General features: G+C 37.2%; 1 protein-coding gene across 3 annotated transcripts in view; it reads left to right on the forward strand.

The window, feature by feature from the left end:
• Window positions 1-9,996: 9,996 nt before the first annotated feature.
• mcama (melanoma cell adhesion molecule a) overlaps window positions 9,997-21,376 on the forward strand; it is a 73,546-nt gene continuing 62,166 nt past the window's right edge. Inside the window, exon 1 of one of the 3 annotated variants that reach the window (XM_058776936.1) lies at window positions 9,997-10,027. In XM_058776936.1, the coding sequence (XP_058632919.1) occupies window positions 10,012-10,027 (16 nt within the window). In that variant the 5' untranslated portion in view covers window positions 9,997-10,011. Of the gene's footprint in view, window positions 10,028-15,137; window positions 15,338-21,376 lie in introns of those variants that run through there. The other 2 variants (XM_058776934.1, XM_058776935.1) reach the window with 2 other exon arrangements.

Below are 21,376 nucleotides of genomic sequence, written 5' to 3' on the forward strand. Positions count from 1 at the left end.
CCTGGAAGTGGTGTTGCAACATGCTAAAAACGCTGAGAAGAATGAGGGAAAGAGGAATACTAAGAGACAACAGAAGCTGGTAAATGCCCAGTGTGTTTTATCAGTCCAACAATAACCAACCCTTAAGACATGAAAGTGAGTGGCAGACAGGAGAGAGGAAGAGGCTGGGAGAAGTGGATGCAAAACAGGACTGGATCTAGATGCAGAGAGAGGAGGAAATGGTTTCGTTTAAATGTATTTTTCTAAATTTCCAAACTTTTGAAATCACAAATTCTGTCATCATCAGGGGTACGAGATGAGAATGTTTTGTTTTTGGCCATGGGTCCAAGACTGTGTGGGGATCTTCAGTCTTCCTGTAAGCTCATGAGCAACCACAGAAAGTTAGAAATTATACTTATGCGTAATGAATGACAAACTGTGAGAAATTGAAATTGGCTCACTTAAATGCAGGCCTAGGTCTATTCAATTATTTTACAGTTTTTCTCGATCGCTAACACACAATTCATGAAACAATTCACCATTTTCTCACAACTATAAACACAATCTCAAAACTACACACCAACTTGCACAAACCTCAAACTTCCAGTTCAAAACCAAATATTCTAGTCAAAAACAAATTATCTTCAGTCAAAAACAAACTTTGGCCTCAGATGATGCACAAACCTGCCAAATACACAGACTACTCCACTGCCTAGAAAACACCAGTGAGATCAGTTCAAAACACTGTTACCAAAACCTCCTTTTGGGAAATAGGAATAATTTTGATAGTCAATGTCTGTTACAGTATAAAACATAAATAGAGGTGCAGATACAGTAATATTCTGCAATAAACTTTAAGAAAAGTTTACTTTCATTACACTACTGTAAAGAGATCTTACAGTAGATGAAAAGCACTAAAAGAGAAAAGTTCAAAGACCAAACAACTGAATGTACCGTAAATACACACTGGACTATACTCTCAGTTGTTTTACAGAAATAAATAAATAATGGATAAAAGAATAAATTAATTAATTAATTCAGCATCCTCTGCCAAACTGTATTACAGTATTGGCAGTATCCTTATTTTTATAGCAGTTTCTTAGTCTTCTGAAAAAAGACTTCTCTGCCTTCCCTGGACATTCGTCTCTCAGTTCTGCACAAATAGAGTAAATGTAAGGACTACTTGGCTACAAATCAATTCAACAGTAATGAGTTTGAGGGTGTGTGCTACAGTATTTACTGTACATAGAATAATGAAAATCCTCTCATCTGAAGTACTGCTGCTATGTACTGTAATTATATTGTATGTGTCAGTAGTATTGAAACCTTGTAGATGAGCCTGTAGGCCATCTTCCCTCACGGTCAGTCCATGCAGAAGAACATGGTCAACTATAGTGCTTTGTATTTCATCAGGAACGAATGACCTTTGACCTAATCCCCTTCATTTTTATTTTCTCCTCCAATTCCTCTTTGTCTCCCACAACCAGGATTCATTTTCCAAAACACATAATCACTTGTGCTCCTGTTCATATCATCCTGAGATTCTGACCTGTGTGTCATCAGTTTTGCTACTGAATGTTCACACATGGATAAATGTGTGCTGTTTGAGATCATTTTTTGATGCTTGAGTTAATTATATTGTGTGTTTGTGTTTTCTGAATGAAAACATGGTTAAACCTGTGCAAAATGATGGTGTTTTTGTGTAGAGTTTTGCAGAAAACACTGAGCAAATTGGAACGTGTGTGAAAACAGGTGAAATGTGTTAAAAGTTTTGAGAAACGTGTCTTTGTTTTGAGAACTGTATGAATGGTTTGGAAAACTGGGCCAAATGAATCAGTTATAGTGTGTTAGCAATCGAGAAAAACTGTAAACCATTTAAGTGATTCAATTTTGAAAAGTTCAACCCATGGTGACCAACATCAGGTGATTGGAGCAGTTGCCTCCCAAGAACTGGAGAAGGATTAATTGGAGTTTGTTGAACAAATGGGAGCGAGAGGCAGAGGCATGCTACAAGAAACAAAGAGATGGAAAGGAGGCCGCTGCAAAAGGGGAAGTCGTTCATGTGGCTGCAGGTTCCGTAACACTACTGCCTCAAGAAGAGGAAGTAGAAACAGATAGTGAGACCTCTGATAATGAAGAATCGGTGAGAAAACTGTTAAATGAAGCCATGACCCCTAAACTTAAAGAACCACTCAATCAAGTGTTCAAAGGGGTAAAGAGAGAAGCTGGAAAGCCACCTCTTATACACCCAAAAGAAACTCTGTCAATCTCTATAAGTGGGGAAAAATCTAAAGGAGCTTATAATATACCTATATGCTCCAGTTTCCAGGTGCAGTATAGGTGGAAAGACCATGGGATCTCGAGGAACTTCAGAATGTGACAGCTGCCCTTCTGGACCCACAAAAGGGAATAGAGCGCTTTATTGGGGCAGTAACAAATGTTGATATCACTTATAAACACACAGGTCGGGTCTGGGCTGCCATTTTCAGTGGAAAGCTGGGCCTGAAATGGACAGAGGAACAGGCAGAGAGGATGCTTTCAACCCTGCACTGCAGTGACTGGCTGAAGGAGGAACACAAACTCAGGAATGGAGAGCTCAGCGGACAGCAATGATTGAGAGACTGAAGTTGGCTTACTCTATACGGCCTGACTGGGGAATCATAACCAACACCAAGCAACTGAAAGTAAGCTGTGAGGCAGACATGTAACCTGGAAGTGGTGTTGCAACATGCTAAAAACGCTGAGAAGAATGAGGGAAAGAGGAATACTAAGAGACAACAGAAGCTGGTAAATGCCCAGTGTGTTTTATCAGTCCAACAATAACCAACCCTTAAGACATGAAAGTGAGTGGCAGACAGGAGAGAGAGGAAGAGGCTGGGAGAAGTGGATGCAAAACAGGACTGGATCTAGATGCAGAGAGAGGAGGAAATGGTTTCGTTTAAATGTATTTTTCTAAATTTCCAAACTTTTGAAATCACAAATTCTGTCATCATCAGGGGTACGAGATGAGAACGTTTTGTTTTTGGCCATGGGTCCAAGACTGTGTGGGGATCTTCAGTCTTCCTGTAAGCTCATGAGCAACCACAGAAAGTTAGAAATTATACTTGCGTAATGAATGACAAACTGTGAGAAATTGAAATTGGCTCACTTAAATGCAGGCCTAGGTCTATTCAATTATTTTAAACCATTTAAGTGATTCAATTTTGAAAAGTTCAACCCATGGTGACCAACATCAGGTGATTGCAGTTAACATCCTAATGTTTAGAAGCTGTTGCACGGGGAATACCACAGCGTCTGCGTTTAGTAGCTTCTGTCGCCGACAAAGTTGTTACCTGTTCAGATTTAGCTGTATTCTACTCCATTCTATTCAATTTACAATCTACTGAGGTAGTCAAAAAGTTATGATGCTCTGGCCAGAGGGGGGTGTGAAACCACAAGAGTGTGTAGAAGTGTGTGATGGTGTGGTATGGAATGATAGTGTTTGAAGATACACTACAGCAAATAAATCATTCCATCAAAACAGCTGTATTTAAAATGCATCAAATGGGCCCACAGGGCAAATTATGCCCAATAAAATAACGGCCATGGATGAATTGGATTAAGTGTCTTGGTCACTATCAAGGTTATTATCGTGACATAAATAAAACAATGTCACATTTGCGCAGCGCATAAAGGGAAGGAAAAGCAAGCAAGCTTGCTCTCTCCACCCCACACGTAACTTTCCTTTTTAACATTTCAGCAGGTCACGGTGGGCATCTGGCTGCTTCTGTGATGTGTTGTGTCAAATGTATAAAATATTGTCTTGTTACTCTCAACATGAGCGGGTTGAGTGTTTTTCAGGTAAAAGGGGCTGTGCAACTGAGTGAAATGTGCCCAAGAAATCTACTAAAGAGTATACATTTTGAAAGATTATACATTTTGAGTATCGCTAGAGACACCCCGACTAAACTTAAGTCAGGTGCGTAGGGGAATTTCAACCACAATACAATGATACACCTTTGCTGTATTGTCACACAATGTCCTCATTCAAGAGGCATCTAGTTATCCATAAAAAAAATTTATTTTGCATTTGCAATCAAATATTGTGTCATAATTGTCTTAGATATTACTATTTAAATGGAGTAGTATAATAGTATTCTATTTTAAACGTAGCTATTTAGTGAAGAAGACGTTAAAATGGGCAGTTGAAATTATTTCTGGTTCATTTGTCACATTGGAAATTGAAGGTCAAGTCAAGTTCATTGCATTGCGGAATACAATATACATTTAAGTACACATTGGGGACAGTCGTGGCCTAATGGTTAGAGAGTCGGACTCGTAACCCAAAGGTTGTGGGTTCGAGTCTCAGGTCCGGCAGGGATTGTAGGTGGGGGGGAGTGAATGTACTCTCTCCACCTTCAATACCTTGAGCAAGGCACCGAACCCCCAACAGCTCCCTGGGCGCTGCAGCATAAATGGCTGCATACTGCTCCGGGTGTGTGTGCACTTAGGATGGAATAAATGCAGAGCACAAATTCAGAGTAAAAATAATTCCGTAAAAAAACAGCAGCTGTGGTTTTGTACCTTTGAAATACACTGATAACCACCAAATGCCAGTGGTGATGAGAAAGTCACATGATGAACCAAAGCCCATCACAAGCAACTTTTAAATAATAACATATATAGAAGTTGCACAGTGCCATTCACACAAACACTAAACACCATCATAGTGAGACTCATTACACTGAAATATGCAATAAACATTAATTTAACAACATTAGATGTAACATACAACCCTAATAAACATAACTGATAAGAAAAAAAACTAAGAAGAAACATAGTTATTTCAAAGTAAAAACATCAAATTCAAACTAAATTTGAAATGCAACGCAGGGAATTCTGGGAACGTCAGTTTAAGTTTTTCCCTGTAAATGTTACAGGAACTTACCGTTAACCATTTACAGTTTTTTCTGATGGCTTAAGCACATTTTTTGTAACTATTGGCTATTTTTGCAAAACTCTACACACAAATAAGAAAACCCTTCACCAAATCAGCAAAACATTGTAGTTTTCTTGCAAAAGCTAATAAACCTTGCTTCACTCTTCAAACCTTCGTAAAAATGGTATTTTCGTATCAAACAGTTAACACAAGCCATCACATTAATAAGCACACAATGCACCAACTACACACTGATGGTATGAATAAAAAAACACATCTGGCTTTTGCTTTCTCTGTGCTCAAGGTAGGCTATGTCAGTTTGAGGTCATACTTTTGTCATAGTTCTGTAAACATAGAGGGATCCAAACTTCAAGTACTGGTGTTTATTTACACACATCAAAACAAACACAAGTGGTTTTTTCCAAGTCAAAACAAAATAGTAATTTCACTGAGAAAAAAAAGAAATCAGTCTACATCGTGTCGTCTCTCTAGTCCAAGGCACCGGGGAAAATATCTTCTGGAATAGCGTATCCAGGCCTGACATGATGCCTGGTCAATATCCCCACATGACTCCTCCATTGCCTGTAAAAGGGCTATGCGTTGATGGGGATGACGGTCATAGACTTTCCAGCGCCAGGCAGAGAAGAACTCTTCAATTGGATTCAAGAATGGAGAGTATGGGGGGAGGTTGAGTACAGTGAAGAGTGGGTGATCTGTAAACCAGTTGCGGACCAAAGCAGCCCTATGGAAACTAACATTGTCCCATATGATGACGTATCTGGTCTGCTCTGGTCTCTGAACATTAGTGAGCATGTCATGTAAGGTGTCCAGGAATGTAATAATGTGTGCAGTGTTATATGGGCCCAGGGTTGCATGATGGTGAACAACACCATTTTGACTTATAGCTGCACACATAGTTATGTTACCACCACGTTGTCCTGGGACATTGATTATGGCACGGTGTCCAATAATGTTCCTGCCACGTCTCCTTGTCTTAGTGAGGTTAAAACCAGCCTCATCCACAAAAAACTGCTCATGACCCATGACATCTGCCTCTAGCTCCATCACTCTCTAGACAAGACAAAACAAATTCAGCACAGCAGGCCCATGCACAGCACTACAGTATGCACTTCCAGATTCAGTACCAATGATACTATAGTTTACCTGCACATAGTCATATCGCAGCTGTTTTACACGTTCACTGTTTCTTTCAAAAGGTACTCTGTAGATTTGTTTCATTTGGATTCTGTTGCGGGCAAGTACACGACCTAATACAGAAATGCTCACATTGTGTATGTTTTGGAAGGTGGTGTCATCCTCAATTATGCGCTGCTGAATTTCTCGTAGCCTTATGGAATTATTTGCAATCACCATATTGACTATATGGGTTTCTTGTTCTGCAGTGAACATTCTTCCTCTGCCCCCAGCATCTGGTCGTCTAGCAATTCTGTAAAGTAACAATTTCAGTATTTTTACATCTATGGTATTGTTGTGTTTCTCATTAGAATATGGCAGTGCTACAAATCTTAGTGCAAAGTGACTGTACCGATTCTCATTTCAAAATGTCCTTATGATGCTTGCTACAGTGTAGTGGCTCAAGTTAGGCTGAACCCGTTGGCCAGCTTCCCTCAGGGTCATTCCATGGTTGATTACATGGGCCACTATTGTAGCTCTGATGTCATCTTCTTGTAGCTCTTCTTACCCTTCCTCTTCCCCTCCTCGTCCTCCTCTTGCTCCTCCTTGTCCTCTTCCTCTAACTTCACCTCCTTGTCCTTGTCGTCCTCTTCCTCCTCCTCTTCCTCCTACTTCTTCACCTCCACGTCCTCTTCCTCTTCCTCAGCCTCCTCTAATTCTCACTCTTCTCACTCTTCCTGCTCCCTCCATTGTACTCCACACGGACAGCTTACCTGTAGCTTATTTATAGTGCTTAGGCTGATTGCAAAGTGAACTAATTATCTAAAACAGTTTTCACATGTGACAGTGTGCCAGACAGTTGGCAAAATAGTGTAAATAATAGCCATAAATGTGTATAGTTTTGCTAGGAGTGTGTTGATCATTTGGAAATTGAGTGTAAAGCAGTGAGTTGTGTTTACAGTTCCGCAAAAAGAGCGCTGTGCAGTGGATTGTACCTACAGTTTTGCAAAGTGTGTGTTACAAAATTGCAAACTGAGTGCAAAGCAGTGTTTGTGCTTTTAGTTTTGCAAACTCAGTGAGTGGTTTTGCTATAAGTATTAATAGTTTTAGAAATTGTGCTATAAGAATCACAGTTAGGGTTTAAGCATTCAGAAAAAACTGTAACAGGTTTTTACTGTAGCATTTTCACAGTTTTTTACCGTTAAAATCACAGTCATTTTTTACAGTGTGGGTTATCATACTTGGCCACATGTCACGTCACTTTTCTCACACTTTAAACTACACATTTTGGCAAATGTAGTAGGTCATCTCTGTATTTTATTCAGAAAATTTACATATTTTGCTACTGCAAAAATAGTGTCTTCTGTGATGTTCCAAACATTATTTGGAATAGCATATCATTAGTACTAATACACTAACATTAATCCTAAAATATTACAAAATAATAGGTAATAAAAAATAATTAATTTAGCAAATTGTATAGTTTGCTCATTTTGTGGTCAGTCGTTTACTAACAAGTATTTTCATCTACAAGATTTTTTGTTAATTGGATTTTAGGGAAGTTAAGGTCATTATTCCCACTATATATACTACTTAGCAATACCAGCGATTTGTAACTATATTATATTTTGATAAATTGGTGCCACATTTATATAAATTCGTAAAATTAATTTGCACATTTTTGCACGATCTGCTTACGACCCATTGAGGGATAGGTTTAGGGGTGGGGTTAGAGGTGTTTTCCCACCTAAAAATAGAATGTTTTAGTACAAATCAAATCGTATCAGTTCATACGAATTGGCCAATTTGAAAAATAGCTTTTCTCATGAGACTGGATTGGCACTTCTGTTAGAATACTGGAAGCTTTAAAAAGTGTTTCCCAAAAAATTCACCATCATTATTATTCTAATAATTAGTCAATTATCCAATCCCCTTACTGTAAGCCAAACAATATCATGGATTTCACTCTCACATTTTGCCTAAACAAGCCACAAAATACTACACACAATCTTTACTGGTCAAAAAAAAAAAAAAAAACCCCAGACATGAATACAAAAATAACCTTTCACACCCGAAGGGTCATTGAGGTGGGGTTTGGGGCAGTATTGTTCTCTCTTGGTCAAATTCTCGTATTTCATCTTAACATTTGGCTGGGGTGAGTCTGACACCCCTGTTGTGACACGTACTGCTCTTCAGTCTGTGAAACTGGAGCTGGTGAGCATGACAGTCTCTGCCCTTCTCGAGAGGTGGAGAATAGCCAATCTAATCACATTACCCACAATCACTGGCTTTTATCTGCTTTGCTTGGTGTCAGGAAGTAATATGGCTGGATATGTTCTGGTGTAATGGTGTTACACCCATGACCTGCCCTGGTGTCATGGCAATGGCCAATTAAATGTCTATAAGCGGTCTGTTAACAATCAGATTGGTGCTCTGACATAAGAAGAAGCAGCTACAGGCTTGGAAGACACAATGAGAAGAAAAGGGAATATTTTTACCTGGTGTCATTGAGAGATGACACCAGTAGATGTGATATTTGCCCAAAGGGGTGGTGTTGTATGACTGAATACCCAGTGCTGGTGGGCATGGAATCTAGTCTTTGTGAGGTCAAGCGCTTGGATTCCACACGCACACACACTCACTGCATCATTACCATAACTGAACCCAGTGGGTGGTCTCATCCATCCACATAAACCTTGTTAGATAATCATAACAGATAATCATCATGAATCTGGATGATTTTTTTTTTTTTTAATTTGTACATCACAGCTGTCTCAAAAATGTAAACTCTGTTATCATTTACTCCCCCTTATATTGTTCCAAACCTGTAGGACCTTCTTTTCTTCTGTAGATAACAGAAGGAGATGTTTTGTGAGCTGTTTTACAATGAAAGCTGATAGTGACCTTCTGTCAAGCTCCAAAAAGGACAAAAACACCATACAACTTGGGCTCTTTATTCCAAGTCTTCTGTGTGTGGAACAGGCAGAATTCTGGGTCGTGACATGAGCATAACTACTAAAAAGAATGTGTAGCTTACTGTCCTTGGCAAAGTAAACTGATGTTGAATAGATAGAATGTGCACACCTGTGGATCAGGCAAACCTCTCTTAACCCCATATCACTCCATCAGTGACAGCAGAGATCCAAATAACCCTCATTAACTGCACACACTATAGTGATACAAAATTTAAACTATACTTACAGTGGTCCCACTCCAAGATAGTATTTGGATAAAGAAGACAGACTTAAAATGTCTAACTATCACTGCATTTTTTATGTTGCTCAGTGACTTTTAATGAACTGTTCTCAACAGTTTTTGTGTGTATGTATGAAGTCAGTTTTCCTCATAGGTGGAGTTCATCATATTAATGTCCACTAAACCACAAAAGGTCAAAATATATTTTAATTTTGAACAATATAGCTGTGGGTTTATCATTTAAAACTGAAGAAACTTTTTGTGAAATATTACGCTTAAAGTGTGTTCATATATTTATTTAAAATAAAAATAAGTTTAAAGGAATATTCCGGAAACTCAAATGACAGCACTTATGGCATAATGATTACCACAAAAAATAATTTTCACTCAGAGGCGTCATGCCCATTCAAAGTGCACGTGCCCCCTCAGATTTTTGAGCCAAGTGGATTTTGAATGCAGCTTCCAAAAGACAAAAAATAGCCGATTAATATTTTCTATATTTAATACAATCATACCGGCGTGATTAGAACGTTCACTGCATCATATCATCAGCTGCTAAAAAATTCAAATCTGCATTCGCTGGCTGGCACTGAGCCAGAGACAGACACGTTTTTACAGCGCCGCGCATTACAACCAATCACACACGATTCTGTTGAGTTTATGAATGCAATGACCAATCAGAGGCGTTCAGATGAGTCATCGCTAAAATGCCGTGTTTTCTTCACTTGCTCGCTGATTGAATATCTCTTTCTGGCGAATTCTCTCGTCGAAACAACAAAGTGCAGATGTGTGTACCAATATGTGAGTAAGATATTCATTTCATAGTGTAAACAGCTTCAGTGATTTTAATGGGAGTTTTTGAGAGTGCTTGAACTCTAGACTGTCAGTAAAAATGTTCTTTGATAATTTAAACGTTCTTTGCTCTCTTTCTGTACAATGAAAGTGTTATGATTAGTAGCCTAACTTATAATATTTTTTATTCACATTGACTTTCAATGTTAAATTCACATTAAATATAAAGTCAGTTGTATTAAAATATGTTATGGCATGACACCCATAATCTGTTAATTAAGTAAACAGACAGATTTTTATGCATAGGTTACTTTGACTATCGCCCACTAGATCAACTAACATAATCTATAAAGGTGAGAATCAAGATATTTCATGATATAGTTAATGCGTTTGGGAATGTTTAGAATAAAAAAAAAAAAAAAAAACCTAAGTGCTGTTGTGGCTGCTGTGTGTCACATGACAACCCCAATACCCCAAATTTGTGTCCCTCAAAAATAATGAGTGCATGACGCCCCTGTTTGCACTTGTCCATTCTTTTCTTTAAAAAAAGCGAACATTTGGGTTAAATGGGGCATATACAATGGAAGTGAACGGGCCAATTCAGAACACCAAAATACTCACTGTTTCAATAGTATATCCACAATACATAAACCATATGCATGAATACACATTTATACACTTGGGTTGGCACTGATGAACACAGACAGATACTGTTTGGCACAGACATGTTACTGTGGCCAAAACAACAAACAAAAACAGAATTCATTGCCGTCTATGTAAGTAAAGGCAGTGCACAATATTCATGCTACGACATGAAAATCCAGCATGCTGGCCAACACAAAATGTTTTGCTGGAGACAAACAAATTTTCCCAGCATGGATTCTCATCCAAGTTTTCTAAATAAGTTTTCATCATTTTATGTAAGACCTCTCACTCTATGCCATCATACAATATCTTCTTGTTCATGCTAGAGTCCTTAAAGGGATAGTTTACCCAAAAATAAAAATTCTGTCATTAATTGCTCACCCTCATGTCGTTCCAAACCCGTAAGACCTTTGTTCATGTTCGGAACACAAATTTAGATATTTTTGACGAAGTCCGAGTGCTTTCTGACCCTGCATAGACTGCAACACAATCGACATGTTCAAGGCCCAGAAAGGTAGTAAGGACAGTGTTAAAATAGTCCATGTGACATGGTTCAACCGTAAATTTATGAAGCTACAAGAATACTTCTTGAGCGCAAAGTAAACAAAAATAACAACTTTCATATATTCTGTTTGCTGGAACCTGTAACACCACTATGAGACATACAGATGGGATGGTGAGATGAAGTAACCCGGACAAGATAGTTGGATGTACAAAGAAAATATGGGACAATTTAGAGGAGGAGGGAATAGAGACAGTTAAATAGGGATTGTTTTGAGAAAGAATAATGTAGAGCGATGTATAAATAAATGTGGAGTGCTATTTCTTCCTTCAGAGTGAAGGAGAATGATAGTGGACAAGAAGAAGGAGCAGGGAAGAGAGAGGGAGGAGAGAGAGAGAGATCTGGATTCTGACTGAGTCAACATCAAAGCTGTACAATTCTCTTTTTTCCCTCTTTGGTCATATATGATTTCCTTCAGCGGCCTCAAAGCGCACTTATAAGTCTTCAGGCTCAGTGTGTGGAACCCCTTATTAATACTGACCTGGATTTGGTTCACTGCCAGCTTTTGTTCTAATTACAGCTCAAGTGCACTCTCTGAGTTTTAGACTTTCTTACTTTAGAATAGAGAGACTTTTGAATTTTCAGTTACATGAAAGTTTACGCTTTTCCTCAAAATGAGTTTAAGTAGCATTTTCAGATTTTATTAAAGGGATTGTTCACCCAACCTTGAACATTTTGCAACCTGGTCTCATAAAAATACGTACCTCTGCGCACTTTTTGTGCGACACCGTTTTACGTACCTTGCTGCACGTTTCGCCGCAGTTTCAAATAGAAATGTCCACTGAGTGGCGCTAAAACACAGGTTCAATGTGTGAACCCTGGCACGTTTTTATTACGTAGATATTGGTACGTATTGCTGTTTTTTTTATTACATTGCTTCAGATATGTATTGCGGCGGTTCAGAATTCAAATATCCAGGGACTGTAGCTAAAGGTTAATGCTCTATCGTGTTGGAAATATGCCCTACACCAAATCCAGCCCTAAACCTACCCGATAGTGTTAACAAATGCAAAACTGATATAAAAACGTATTAGCTGATGCAACTGTGCCATTTGAACTTCCTTTTATGCAGATTTTAAATGCTTTGTCGAACCGTATTTACACAGGATTCTAACCAGTGCTTCTCGTCTCTTAAGTCCGTCTTCATACTCTGTGAGCTACCGAACAAACTTATCATCTATGAAAACCCATAGATATGAAGCTGGATGTGTGCGATGCTAACGTTCAAAAGCATCAGTTTTCAAATCTCCCAGCATATTAATATTGTTTTGAAGTTATATCATGATATTCTTCAAGTAATTGTGCGAAAATTACGCTTTATTAATCGCAACTCTGTAAATTTGTGTGAAAGTGTTCATTTATTTTGGAAACTGCAGTGATATGTACTTATTGGTACGTATTTCATGTCACGCTAAAAAGTGCACCCAGGTACATAAATGCCATGAGACCAGGTAGACATTTTGTTATCCTTATGTGGAGGTCTCAAGCTCCAAAAAGCACCATCAAACCACTATAAAACTATCCATATGATTTGTGCGCTAAATTCCAAGTTTTCTAAAGTTAGCTTTGTGTGAAAAACAGACAACACTTGATCGGGTTCACTGATAAGATATGATATGATAAATCATATTCTTATAAATAGGGGAAGAATTTCAGTGGGTTACTCAAGAATAAAAATATTTTGTCTTCATTCACCCTCATGTCATTCTAAACCTTTATGATTGTAGTTCTTGTGTAGAACACATTCTTGAAGAATGCTTCAACTGTTTTGAGTATGTGTGTTGATAAATATTTTGGTAACATTTTAGAATTGGGAACACTTATTCACTATTAACTACGACTTTTCCCTCAATAAATTCCTAATTTGCTGCTTATTAATAGTTAGTAAGGTAGTTGTTAAGTTTAGGTATTGGGTAGGATTAGAGATGTAGAATAAGGTCATGTAGAATAAGGCATTAATATGTGCTTAATTAACAGCTAATAAATGGCTACTATTCTAGTAATATACATGCTAATAAGCAACTAGTTAAGAGACCCTAAAATAAAGTGTTACCAATATTTTGGTTTGATATGAAAGGCGTATATTTCTTATATCTTAAATAGATAAAACAATCTTTTTTTGTCTTTCAAAGAAGAAAAAGTCAGGTTTGGAACAACATGAAATTCGGTTCCTTACACAAAGTTATGTGTATAACTTCAAAAAACTGATATAGACCACAATAATGGTGCATTTATTATTTTCTAAATGCCCTTTTCACAATATGATCATATGGAAAAAGCAGCCTGAACATTATGCAAAATATCTTCTTTTTGATTTACTAAAGAAAAGAGATAATACAGGTTTTGAACAGCATCAAGTTATGACAGAATTTCATTAATTTTTATAAGAGATCTTATTTAAAAACTGCTTTATTTTTGCACATTTATGTTGTGTATGCATTCTCAGCCCTTATATTACAGAAATAAGACAAATCTAGACAAATTCAAGAACTATATAAGCGCAGTCATGAATGAATGTTGTGTTGTTATATGGCCCAGTTTTGAGTAAAAGGCGCATGGAATGATGGCAAGAGGCTGGGGAGACAGCTGGAGTGACAGCCCTCCACTGCCCCTCTCTCTCTCTACACACACACACACACACACACACCCCTCCAGCAGCTGTTAGTTGAGGTGATGGAGGAGTGGTGATAACAGTAGAGGTTGTTAACAACCTGCATGCTGACACATTGGGTTGGAAGAAGTCCATGTCCTAAAACAACACGCACAACCATCAACAACACCTCCTTCCAGAACAATGTGAAACATTTTTCTCTCTCTTGTGGAGAGAGGTCTTTTTAAAATCTGGCCCTAGGAAAAACTCCTGACCACTGAATTATTTTGTGCAATTGTGGTTTTAAGTCATTGTTTAACATAGGCATACCTGACATCTGATTTATTTAACATTTCAATATTTAATACTGCAATCCATCAGAATTTGCACTGATTATAATTATTCGAAATCAGTATTATTCGTGCATTATCAAGGACAAACACAAATATCACATAATCAGTTATATAAAGACCTACAAAAGACCTGCACAAAAAATACTGTGGTGGTATCATGTCATGTGATGGTATCAGATGGCCATTAAAATCATTGTACTATATCAAATACACACTTAAAAATGAAGTTTCTTGGTTGGCATCCATGGTGCGTGGTCCATTCCACAAAAAGTTCCAGTAACACTTTAGAATAGGGAACCCTATTAACTCCGACTTTTACCTCAATAAACACCTATTTTGCTTCTTATTAATAGTTAGTAAGGTAGTTGTTAAATTTAGGTATTGGGTAGGATTAGAGATGTAGAATAAGGCATTAATATGTGCTTAATTACTACTAATAAATGGCTAATATTCTAGTAATATGCATGCTAATAAGCAACTAGTTAAGAGACCCTAAAATAAAGTGTTACGAAAGTTCTTTATAGTGGAAAAGAGTTCTTTGGATTATGAAGCTGTTCTTCATTCTAAGAAAAAGATGGTTATTTTAAAAAATGTTCAGTGAAAGGTTCTTTGGGGAACCAAACAATGGTTCTTCTACCTTTGTTTTTAAGAGTGTACCATGGTACATGTAGGCTATTCCATATAGGATGGTATTTTCATTGAACTCGAAATTACTTCAAATAATATGATGATAGGTAGGTTACATGTCCATAAACGTGGTATTAACATGGTAACATGTCCAAAGCATCCTATCAGGGCACTTTGTTGCTATTAGTATAACATAATAGAACAAAAAATCGTGTTATACTCTTTTAAGCGCGGGTAAAAAAAAAATCAAGATATAATAAGCGACCAAAAAATAAGATTTTAACCTTATTTTGTAGGGTGGAGAGCATTAATTGAATGTCCCAAATTTCCTCCCACTCGCAGCAGGACAGTACAATAGCGAGCAGACAGGCAGCATTTGTGCAACTCGACTCCATCTCCCTCCCTCTCTCGTGCTCCTCCTGGCCAAAACTGCCGTGCTCCTCTCGTGCGCTTCATTCAGATGGATAACTTCAGGAACATGGCTCTGCCAAACACTTCACTTTTACTGTTTGTTCTTCAAATGTTCGCTCTTGCTTGGCAAGGTAAGACAGTTTCACCTAATCTTTCTATGCGGTTCTGTTTGTTGTTGTTGTGGTTTAAGTCTGTGAGAAACTTTTTGGAGCGTTTCGACCGCGCGCGTTTGGGGATGCTGCAGTTACAATACTGTAACATAATAATATGTTTAAACTGCGGCGTTTAAACCGTTCTTTGTGTAATAGAGGGATAGCGACTGTTTAAAGTTTCTTAGACTCCGTTTGTGAAGCGTGTTCACCTTTTGAAAAGAGTTGAGTTTGTTATCAAAACACACTGCACGTGAGCCATAAATATGTTTATAGCTTGTTCAAACGTAGACACATGTACGTTGCTGCAAATACATATGTATAAAGTAATACACTATTACGTTTAAACATGCAGAAGTCCATTTTGGAATTTCCTGCATATGTTCAATTAGCAGAAAACGTTACGTAAACTGTAAAAACTGGCATATATGTATTGATAGAAAACAGCAGGTGGACTAAGAGCTTTGGAACAGACATACTTTATTAGCAAATGACATTTATTATACAATTTATTCTACTAATTGTCCTATTTTATCTAGTAAAGCAGAGCAAATATGTTTTAACTAAGCAAATATTTCAAACTGAGAGGTTTTATGTTCATAATTAGCCAATTTGCTGTTGCCTCTGGTTGTAATTTTATGTCTGAAGTGGTTCAGATCATGAGACTGGTCACAAATACAGGCTTTGTGTGTCTGTGTTCAGATACAATCTGTGGAACTCTATTAAATGGCGCTCAAAAATGTGATGATATGAGAGATTTTCACAGTGATAAGAAAGCTGTTCACAATGTGCAATATTCAGTTTTTAAATCATATTTTATTATATGTTTGTTGCTCTAAATGCTCAAAACAACCCTGATAATACTTATATATGTGCAAATTGCCCTGCAGGTCTCATTCTGTGTTGCACTTTCTTTAGTACATGACCTAGACAACTACTGAACTAGTCCTTCTCATTAGGGAACAGATGATGGACCCCCACTGCATAATCCTCTCCTTGTCCATCTCTCTCTATCCCCTGTTGTGTCGTCCGTCTACTTTTTGTCTACCTTTCTACACTGTTTTTCCACTCTCATCCCTTTTTTTCTCTTTCTCTCATAACATAGTTTGCTCAATGTGGATCAGGACTGTTCTGTAATGCTGGTTTCTCCAAAGGGTTTTAATAAACCCCTATCCTACCTTCTGTTCACCCTTGTGTTAATAAGGTCCCTCCAGTTCCCTATAGCAGATGAACCAAAGCTGTCTGTCCTGGGATTATTGACTGAACACCCCGTTAGATAACAGCCCCTATGATTAAGAGGGGTCACCTTGCTCTCCCAATGTAGGGGGGCGATTTTTCATCCAAGAACTTGACATTGAAAATGTCATCCTTACAAATTATAGTGACTGTGATGTGGATGATAGAATATGTACTGAAAAAAGGCTTTGAAAAGTGATTATTATTATTATTATTATTACTACTACTACTACTATTATTATTTATTAGTTATCCTTTTTTAATTTTCGTTATGATTTTTAAAATGGTCACACTTGTGTAAAATGTGACACTAATAACTTATATATTTCAATCAAACACATACGACCCAATATCAAAACAGTATCAAATCATAATAATAATGTTAATAAAACTAGAGCATAATAATATATGTTTATATAATAGTAATAATTTTCAATAACCATACCAATTAACCATACATATTTAACTGTGTGTGTGTGTATGTATATATATATATATATATATAAATTATGTTATCTAAATTATTACATTATTAATATAGTCATTACTCACCTATTACTAATTTAATTTTTATTTTATTAATTTTATCTTTTGTGTAAATCATCACATTGACAACTTATGTAAATTTATTTTAAATGACCATACAAGACCCAATACTAAAAACAGTTTAAAATAGTAATGAATTAAAAATATTAAAAATAATATTACTGTTATTATATTATTCATTAAATTAACTGACTTATACAGAGTGACAATGGGAAATATATTTATATCAAGGCCCTGTCAATCAAAAGTGAAAACCAGAGCTTGAATGAAAAATCCTAATATAGGACATCCACCAAAATATGCATTTTTAGCCCAGATGTCCATACTCATTCCCTCAAGTTCATACGAGCTGCATTGTGTGCCAGCGACAAAAATGCTTTGCGTTAGACTTCCTGCTTCCCATAGCAGCCCGTGACCCACAGTGGAGGCGATACAATTGAGTGGCTGTTCCTGGTTTGAGGGGGTTTCTATGCCCACAATCCTGGGTTGAGCCCCTGTCTGTCACTCTTGACAGTAAATATCATGTAAAAGCCTGTGGGCTTACTGTTTTGGCTTGGCAGAAGGTGCAAATCAGTGAAGACCTCTATGTATGGATTGTTGTTTTGGTGCTTCAGTGAGTGACAACATGTGGATTAGATGAAGGTTGAGAGCCTTACACAATTGTCATTATTTGCAGCTATGTGAGGCTGAGTATTGTTGTTTATGCACAATTGTGTGCATTGGGTACCATGCAATATGAAACATCACTGATGCCTATTGAATCTGACAGACAGGAAAGATGATCTCGAGTTTAAATTAATATCCTATCTAATCCAATCACACCAAGTCTCTAATGACTCTTACCAGCAGGGGGCAGCAAGAAGGCAATTACCTGAACAGAACTAAACACTTGTTATTGATTGTAAACATCCAAGCACACAACACATATGCATTATGTATGATCGTGTGCTGGAAGTCTTGAACTGTGCACTTGTCTATTTTAGTCCCTCCTTACCTCATATTCAACTTTACTGCATCATTGTTGCACATATTCACCATTTAAAGTTCAATTTGAAGCATGCAGTGCTGCATTTTAGTGAATAGCTGCATACGATCTTGTCAGAATCACATTAATTCAAAAAGACATGTATGTGTGTGCTCTTTAAACAGACTAAATGATTGGAAGAGTCCAGCATACATCAGAAAAGTGTGTTGTTTCACCAGAAGATCCAGATACGACATTTTGATTAAAAATTACAAGATCAAGATATTTTTTTGAAAGATGAATCAGTCAACTAGATCATTAGGATGCATTTAGAAAATAGTGTGAACTTCCATTTCATTATGACTTTAAAGGTGAAATTTGTCAATTCTGTGACACTAGTGTCACTAAACGGAATTGCAAAACTAATGACTGTTTTTATACAGGTTTTCTGAACATTCACACTAGCTTCCAGCACACAATGTAAAGAAAGCCCTGTATAATTAGGCTGTTTACCTTCTTAGTCTGTATTTGCATAATTTTGTTTTTGCATTCAAAAACCATTAGGTTGAGTGCAACAGAATGAAACATGCACTTAAAAAAAAACAAAAAAAAAAACTGAACCACAAAAAATATTAAGCAGAACAACTGTTTTAAACATTGATAAAATTAAGAAATGTTTCATGAGCCCCAAATCATAATATTAGAATGATTTCTGAAGCATCATGTGACACTGAAGACTGGGGTAAAGACTGCTGAAAATTCAGCTTTGCCACCACAGGAATAAATGACCTTTTAAAATACATTAAAATAGAAAACAGTTATTTTAAATTGTAATAATATTTCACAATATTACAGTTTTTACTGTATTTTTGATCAAATAAGTGCAGCCTTTGTGAGCATAAGCGACTTCTTTTAAAAACATGTAAAAATCTTACCTAACCCTTTGAATGGTAGTGTATACATTTAATATTATACAAGTAGGGAGTACATAAAAAGTACTTGGATGCATTCAAACTAACACCAGTGAGTCACTGATATGGTATTTGTGTGGTTTATCTTGTGGTAAACCACACAAATACACTGTATAAGGTCAGGCGGAAACTATGGTGAGCATTTCACTCATAGTGAAATATTTTACACCTGTTAACAAAAGATTCATCCCAATGAGATGCCTCGGTGCTCAATCAAAGCCCTTTGCTTTCAAGCATAATTCAGTATCAGATCTCTTTTGATCACATCCCTGAAGTCAAGGTTTTGATCCTTATGCTAAGATTTCCCTGTAGTGATGAGCTGAGACACAGGCTAGACGAGTGCACCGCGGGCCTCTCCTTGAAGTCACCCGCTTTGAGTTCAGTCAAAACAATGGCATGGCATTCCTCAGTTAAATGCCCTCATATCTCTGGGTATGAAGCAGAATGGGGGATGGTAGCTGGAGGTGTGCGTGTCTAAGATCCACAGGTGAGTTTACAGGGTTAGATCACTATCTGATGGAGATTGTGCTTATCAAAGCCTTTTGTGAGTTTACAATTGTGTCGTTGACAGGAAAAGGCTCGGTGTTTGTCATCTAGTCTTCATCTGAGCTGTATTTGAACAAGAGGATACCTTAAAAGCACTGACTGTTTCAAGAATGAAGAAAACTGTCTAGCCATTTTGTGAAGGAATCCAGCCCGGCTCAGTCTGGCTTGGCTGCTCCACATTTTTTGTTGGCTTAGATTTTAATATTAGTATGGTCTGGGAAGTCTGTCAAAAACTTGCTGTTGCCATGAACTGACAAGGGCAGTCGGAGCTGCCAACGTGTTTTATGTTACTTCATTCAATGATCTGTGTAGATTCTTGTATTTTCAGGCAAGCTCTGTGTGGCACAACCTGCCATCGTAGTTGTGATCCAAGTAAAGAATACATTTGTTAAGCCGTGGGTTTACGTGGAATATAGTGATGGCATGTTTATCAAAGTCAGATGTGGAGACTGACCACATTAATGAAGCGTGAGAATGAATAACAATCATCCAAGTGCAACGAAGGGGGTGAAGAATTTACAGTGGACGGATGCCAGCTCTTTTTGCCCCTCTCCCTTTCTCACACTGTTTTTTTTTTTTTAATTTTTAGAAAGCTGTAAAAGGAATCCCAAATTAGGTTTGTCACACTCAAATTGTCCCAGATTTTTTATTACAGGCTATTCAATAATAAAAAGAGCACATACTCTTAAAAGGATAGTTTATCATGAATGAAAATCCTGTCATCATTTACACTTCTCTTGTCATTTCAAAAGTGTCTGACTTTTCTTATGTGGAGCACAAATGGAGATATTTAGCTGAATGTCTTGGCTGTTCCTTTCCATACAGTGGGATTCAGGATGGATGATGTTGTGCTCCAGAAATGAAAAAAAAAAAAAAAAACACACAAAATTGGTCCAAAATTTGTTAAAGTCCTCTGAAGTCCCATGTAATAGCTCATTTCACTTGAAAATATGCACTCAAATCTCATATGCTCATGCATATTCACAAAACGTTTGACATTTATGATACGTCATTATGTCTCACATTTTATTTCAAAGTTTGAAGCTAATTTGTCCATTCCTCACACAAAGCCATTGTATTGGAACATATTAGTCACGCACCGAAATTTAAATTCTAGTCTGAAACCAAAAATTTTAAATGAAAATCACTACTGACAATAATTCTGAGATGGTCCTCACTGCAGAACACAAGATCCAGGGGGTGGAGTTGGATCTAGATCCAACTCCTCCCACCTTACATAGACCTAAACCTACCCGTCTCCACCCCCTGATCCATAAACCCAACATCCCCACCCCTAAACCTACCAATCTCCACCCCCTGGATGTGGATCCAACTCCGTCCCCTGGATCTTTTGTTCTGCAGTGAGGGGCTACTGATAATTCTTTTAAATTATGCCATAAATATGCTTTCATTTGGAGTTGCTTAATAAATTGTAAATATTATAACAGTTGTCTATATTATTACATGCTAAATTACATTTTTGGCTGAAATTTCAGTAAATAGATGTAGTATGGACGATTATTGTTCATGTATGATGCTTTTTTGTTCACTGTAGAGTTACTACACAACTTTTCAAATGTGTAGAGTCTAGAGAGATTAAAAAAAAACTTTAGCTTTAAATTGCTCAAAAGGGTAAGTAAAGACTTACATTGTACATTGTTAAAAATGTCCTTTTCATATAAATGCTGTTCTTTTGAAATTTATATTCATTAAAGAATTCTGAAAAAAATGTATCAGTTTCCAGTAAAATATTAAGCA

Source organism: Onychostoma macrolepis, chromosome 05, assembly GCF_012432095.1.
Source record: "Onychostoma macrolepis isolate SWU-2019 chromosome 05, ASM1243209v1, whole genome shotgun sequence".
Lineage (NCBI taxonomy): Eukaryota > Metazoa > Chordata > Actinopteri > Cypriniformes > Cyprinidae > Onychostoma > Onychostoma macrolepis.